This window comes from Uloborus diversus, chromosome 2 (genome assembly GCF_026930045.1).
Source record: "Uloborus diversus isolate 005 chromosome 2, Udiv.v.3.1, whole genome shotgun sequence".
Taxonomy (NCBI): Eukaryota; Metazoa; Arthropoda; class Arachnida; order Araneae; family Uloboridae; genus Uloborus; species Uloborus diversus.
Genome location: NC_072732.1, coordinates 95,164,305 through 95,170,627, shown reverse-complemented (window position 1 = coordinate 95,170,627; position 6,323 = coordinate 95,164,305). Strand labels below are relative to the sequence as shown.

Genomic DNA, 6,323 nt, shown 5'->3' with positions numbered 1-6,323 from the left:
TATAGCGCAAAGGCAACGAAGAAAAGAAGAAACTGAACAAGATGCCAGTAGGCGAAAAATTAAAGATGCAGAGTGTCATCAGGAAGCTCGAGGTCGAGCAACGGAGGATGACACCAACAGGCGAAAAATTGAAGATGCCGCGCATCATCAGGAAGCTCGAGCTCGAGCGACGGAAGAAGACGCCAGTAGGCGAAAAATTAAAGATGCAGCGAGTCATCAGGAAGCTCGAGGTCGATTAACGGAGGATGACGCCAGCAGGCGAAAAATTAAAGATGCCGTACGTCATCAGGAAGCTCGAACTCAAGCAACGGAGGAAGACACCAGTAGGCGAAGAATTGAAGATGCCGTGCATCATCGCAGAAAAAGAACAGAAGAAACGATGGATGCCAGAGAAAACAGATTGCGTTCAAGTAGGAAGCATCGAACAGGGAGCCTTCTTCATAATATTGGACGAAATGGAGCTGATGTCATTCCGCATAATTGCGGTGTCATGGATTGTTGCTGCCATCTTTGCAGCGGCCTCTTCTTTTCCGGAGAAAGAAACTCTAGAGGACGATATGTTCGATGCTGCCATAATGGCAAAGTTATAGAAACGGAAAGAAGAGATCCCCAAGAATTGCGTGATTTAATGAAAGGAAATCATCAACTTTCGAATGAGTTTTTTTAAAAACATTAGAACCTATAACTCATCTCTTAGTTTTGCTTCATTGGGTGCTAACATCGACATGCCGCCAGGCTCTGGTCCCTACTGCTTCAGAATTCATGGAGCTATTTATCACAAAACGAGTCATCTTCGTCCTAACGAACCAGGGAAAGAGAAGTATGCCCAGCTGTATATTTTGGACGCAGATCAAGCACTGAGGCAAAGAATGAATATAGTGGAAAATGCCTCTTTAAATCCAAATCTTTTGATGATGTTGGATTCGATAATTAGAAATATTAACCCGTATGCAGAAGCTTTTAAAATGCTGAAGGAATTTGAAGAAGATACCCTAAGATATCATGGCGTTCAAACTGCTGCTGACATTCGCATGTACATAAAAGGCGAAAATATAACTCATAGCGAACATAGAGGTCGTTACAATGCTCCAAAAGAAAACGAAGTAGCAGCTGTTTTCAAGAGTACGGATGGTGTTCCCCCTACTAACAGGGACATTGTAATACATCCTAGAAGTGGAGGTCTCATAAACATTAGTCCCTTAAATTGTAATCTTGAACCTATGACGTATGTGCTTTTCTTTCCCTATGGTGATAAAGGATTTACTGTTGAAGAGCAATACACAGAATTACAGTTCTACTCCCACCGAGTGTCTATACGACAAGAATACTTCAACCCTGTTTTATATGGCCGGAAATTTTTTCAACAGTACCTTGTAGACTCCTACGTAAAAGTGGAAGGGAACAGACTTTCATACCTGAGGAACAACCAGAAAAAATTAAGAGTAGAAACGTATATGGGACTAGCAGATCACATTTACAGAGCTGCTGAGAAAACTGGTGCAAAACCTGGAATACCTATAATACTACCCTCAACTTTTATTGGAAGTCAGCGATGTATGCAACAGAATTATCAGGACGCTATGGCCATTGTGCGTGATTTCGGAAAACCTGATTTGTTCTTGACTTTCACGTGCAACCCCAAGTGGACGGAAATAACACAAAATCTATTCCTTGGACAAAAGGCTCACGATCGTCCTAATATCCATCCACTATAATATTAAAATCTGTTCGCGTCTGTCTGTCTGTCTGTCTGAAGATCTATCTTCTCGAGAACCGCTACGAATCGAAAGTCAAACGAGATACCGATCAATTCGAAATTTTCCAAGAAAACAATAGGACCAATTTCGTAATTGTGCGACTTTAATTAGCGAAGATATTAATTAAAACGTTAATTAACATAACGTTATTCAGGAATTTTTATTTCTTTCCTGTTGCCATTTTGCATATGGGTGAGCAAGTAAAATTCTAATAATTCTTTTAAAAGAGATTTTTTTGGCTGCTGTCCAAATCTTAAAACAACGTTTCCATCTAGAATTTCATTTTAAATTAGTTTAAAATTAGTTGCCCTATTCGGACATAGCTTTTATTTTATCGTCTTTTTTTTATTTTTTAAATTCAACGTTCTTAACTCTTTTCACATATGAAAGTTGTTTCTTTAGCTATGTTTATTGATTGTAGTGTAAGTTTATCATTCACCGACCTCATATTTTGATACATTTAGGATGTGTGACTAATTATGTTTATTTTGTTGGACTTTTTCCCGTCACATGGGTGAGTTTTCGAATTGTAATATCTCTTTTTCCTTCCTGTTGAAACACAGTTTGTAACGTTAAAAGAACATGTTAAATTAAGATTGTTTGGATTTCTTTAAGCGAAACAGAGTTGAACAAAAATTATTGTTTTAAGGATTTTAACTAAAGCTAAATTGGAATCTGATGACTTGGTATTAAATTTATGCTTATTGGTATTTATTTAGTCTTGGTGCTTCAGTTTCACGTAATCAACCAAAAAGTGTGTGTCATTTTATGTAAAAAGCTGATTGTAATTGTAGATAAATTAGTCTATCAGATGTAATTCATTTTAACGTGAGTACAGATTATAGTTGATAATGCATATATTTTCTTCTTTTGTGCTTATTGAAAATACTCTTAACTTGTATCATTGATAACTATGATTAACGTTAAAGAGATTTCTGCCAAAAATATGCTCTACTGGTGTTTTGAAAACCTTGCATTACGCGTATTTATTTATTCCTTAGCGCTTTAGAAACTGATGTCAGAGTAATACAAAAACATCAATTGGACATCTCTTTCATTTTTTAAGTAGCCCGTGCAACGCCGGGCACGCAGCTAGTAGTATAATAACTTCTAAAAATGATATTAAAATGCTTCAATGTTTGCTTATAATGTTCTGCTGCAACTGTTTTACAAAATACTTTATTGAATTAATTTTGATTTTTGTGTGGCATAAGTCTCAGTCGAGCAAGCATAATATATTATCTTCTTACACTGTAGAAATATTTCTGTATTCACTGAACACTAAAAGAGATTTGTTAGGTAAACTATACTTTTCTTTCTATGTCTTACTGCGTGATTTGTAACTTAAATGTCTTCCGTTACTGATACCGATGCAATAGTTTCTTATTATGATGACATTTTTTATTTATACTGATTCAAAAAAGTCTATAGAAATTTTAAAGATGGAATTAATTCAAATTTATCTCTACATTCAAAGTAAATTAAACTCATTTAGAATGTAAACGCTAGATTGCGCATTTTTCGCAAGTTATTTTGCATAAAACCCATTGTTTAAAGTTGTGAACAATAGAGAAACTAGAATGTTGATTAATATCAATTAAATCTTGCATCAGTTTTGATATGTTAAATATCTTTCATAACAAACCGAATTTAATTAAACTAATCTTAGGGAATGACAAGTGTTTGCATTCATAGTGCTGTAATATTAATTGCAATTAGTAATTTTAATTAAATTTTAAAAACTAATACACCGACTTAAAAAAAGGCGGTTATTAGTTCATACCTTTCGTATAGTTTTTTACTTTCTTTTACATAGAAAACGAAGCAATGTATCCGCGAAACAAAATTTCACTCAAATATCAGCCTAAATTTTCATTTTGCTCACCCCCGAATGAATGTTGAGTTGTTTTTTCGAGCCGACCGCACGAGAATGCATACCTATGAACGTATGGACGCCCGAAATATCCGTTTTGATGCTCCCGGAGATAATTACCACGAGTTTTCTCGTGACGTCCGTATGTACTACAAATTGCAAAATTCAAAAACGGCATGATGTAGAATGCTGAAATTTTGTACGTAGACTCTGAATGGGGTCTAGTTGTGCACCTCCTCTTTTGGTTGCATTCGAATGTTCCAAAAGATTTCTTTTACACCTTTTCGGGGAAAATTAGTGTTAATTTCAATGCAAACTCAAGTGACGTTGTTATTCGGCGATCATTTGGTACTTTGTTAGGGCTTCCAATCCCGCATTTTCGTGAGCATCACTTTTGCTTACGAAGTTGCAAGTATTTCTTTTAAAAATACCGATTTCGTTCTCAAGTTTTTGGTTCATAACACGCAGTTTTCGGTCAAATCTTACCAACTGTCAGAGAATTTGACAGCATACAAGAGAAGTAAAATACTAAAATTTGCAATAAAATATTAAAAATTGATGAAATATGAATGCTTAAAGTCATTATGTCCCACTGTGAATGCCCGAAAGGTAGCAACTTATCTATACTAATAATATAAAGCTGTAGTGTTTGTTTGTTTGAAAGCGCTAATCTCAGGGACTACTGTTTCGAATTGAAAAATTCTTTTGGTGTTGAATAGTCCATTCATTGAGGAAGGCTATAGGCAATATAACATCACGCTATGACTAATAGGAGCGGAGTAGCAATAAAAAATCTTATGAAAACGGGTGAATTTATATTATAATATAAATGCTTGGAACGCAGAATATGCGTAGCCCTGATGGCTCAGCCTGAAAGTGCGGGCTTCGCGATCCAGTGGGCGTATGTTCGAGTCATCTGTGAGGCAAATCTTTTCAGAGAAAATCCTAAAAGATGCTAAAAATGATTTGTAATATATATATTACAAATCATTTCTCTGCAAATGATGCATATATATATATATATATATATATATATATATATATATATATATATATATGCATCATTGTCTTACTTTTCTTATTTATTACCTAACAGTATATTAACTAATAATATAAAATTGAAGTGTTTGTTTGTTTGAAAGCGCTAATCTCAGGAACTACTGGTTTGAATTGAAAAATTCTTTTTGTGTTGAATAGTCCATTTATTTAGGTAGGTTATAGACTATTTTTTTTTAAATCAGATTGACCGAAATATTTGTAATTGCAAATTAAATGTTTAATTAATTGTTTAGTTCTATGAATTCCTAATAGATGGAGGGGTAAGTTAACTCTTCAGAGGGCACTGGCCGACAGTGTCGATAGCTGAGAAAAACCATGCCCATGCTACGCTGTTGTAATCAGCGAACAGGTTTTTGAATGAGTTTTTTTCGATGTTCAAGTACATAATTTGATTTTGTAAGATTTTTTTATTGGGTTTTGTTTTCCTTATTTCTTCCACATTTGTTTTTGTTCTCATAGTTGAAGTCAGTTACTTATCTAAGTAAATAATATGATTTGTCGTATTATTTAATTGTGATTGTTCTTTATAACGTTTTTATTATACACTGTTAAAACCAGGAGTGCCACAGGGGTAAAGAATTTCAACCTAGGGTGAAAAAACGGTGCCTCAGGGTGCAACATAGGCTAGGAAGTGTCGTTAAGGTGCTTTTGGTTCCTCAGTGGGTGAACGACGTTAACAAAAGTGCTAAAAGACCATTCAATAGGAGAGCGACTCCTTGCGCATGCGCTCTGACTTATCGTCCAACGACAACTTCAGTTTGAATGGCGAACGAAGGAAGTTGCAACGAAATTTACGTTCACATTGAATGAATTACAAAACTGAAAATTTTGTGGATTAATCTTCGAAATCTCGCGTAAGTAAAGGCATTTGATCATATTGTAGCTCTTAGAGCTTTCGAACATATTTAAAGTGATTAACGTATGTTGACAACTGCTTATTGTTCCGTTTACCTTATTAAATATTTAATATCTTGCTATTTATATCCTGCAAAACTGTTACCTAAAACTATCTATCAGTACTATCTTGAACAACAACAACATTAAAAATAAAAACCTTTAAATCAGCTGATAATTGAATAGCTAATTTGAGAATAAAACTGCATCGACGTGAGCAGCCTATATACCTATATCTATTTCTTCTCAATAAAATAACTACTTAGTGGAAACGAACAGAGCAGCAAAGGTGAAAAAAAAAAAAAAAAAAACCGCGTGAAAAGAAATCTCTCTCACTCAATGTTTGACTCATGAGTTTCACATCGTTATTGCATGAAGCGAATGTAGTTATCTACTCGTTTTTATTTTTAATCTGACGGAAAATTTGACATTGGAAAGGAGGGCTTTCAAATTAGTATTTATCTTGTACGCATAAAGATACTCAAATATAGAATCTTATATTAAGCATGGATATAATACGCTCGATTAAAATTTTAAACGTTTATGAAACGCTTTTATTTTTCTATGATTCTAATCTAATGTTACCTAATATTTCTGGTTGTTCCGGCAAATGATTGATAAATACTTTCCCTGTTCATTTTCGGTACGGATCATGCAGTAAAAGTTGTCAACAACATATTAATTACTGAGCAATCCAAGTGTGAATATAAGAAAGTTAGTGCACGAACAGACAAATTAAA

At 34.4% G+C, this 6,323-nt stretch overlaps 1 protein-coding gene across 1 annotated transcript; it reads left to right on the top strand.

Moving 5' to 3' along the window:
- Positions 1 to 725: 725 nt before the first annotated feature.
- On the top strand, positions 726 to 1,715 carry LOC129216434 (uncharacterized). Its single transcript, XM_054850649.1, has one exon. It carries the CDS (start codon positions 726 to 728, stop codon positions 1,713 to 1,715), a length of 990 nt encoding a protein of 329 aa, XP_054706624.1.
- The last annotated feature ends 4,608 nt before the right edge of the window (positions 1,716 to 6,323 follow it).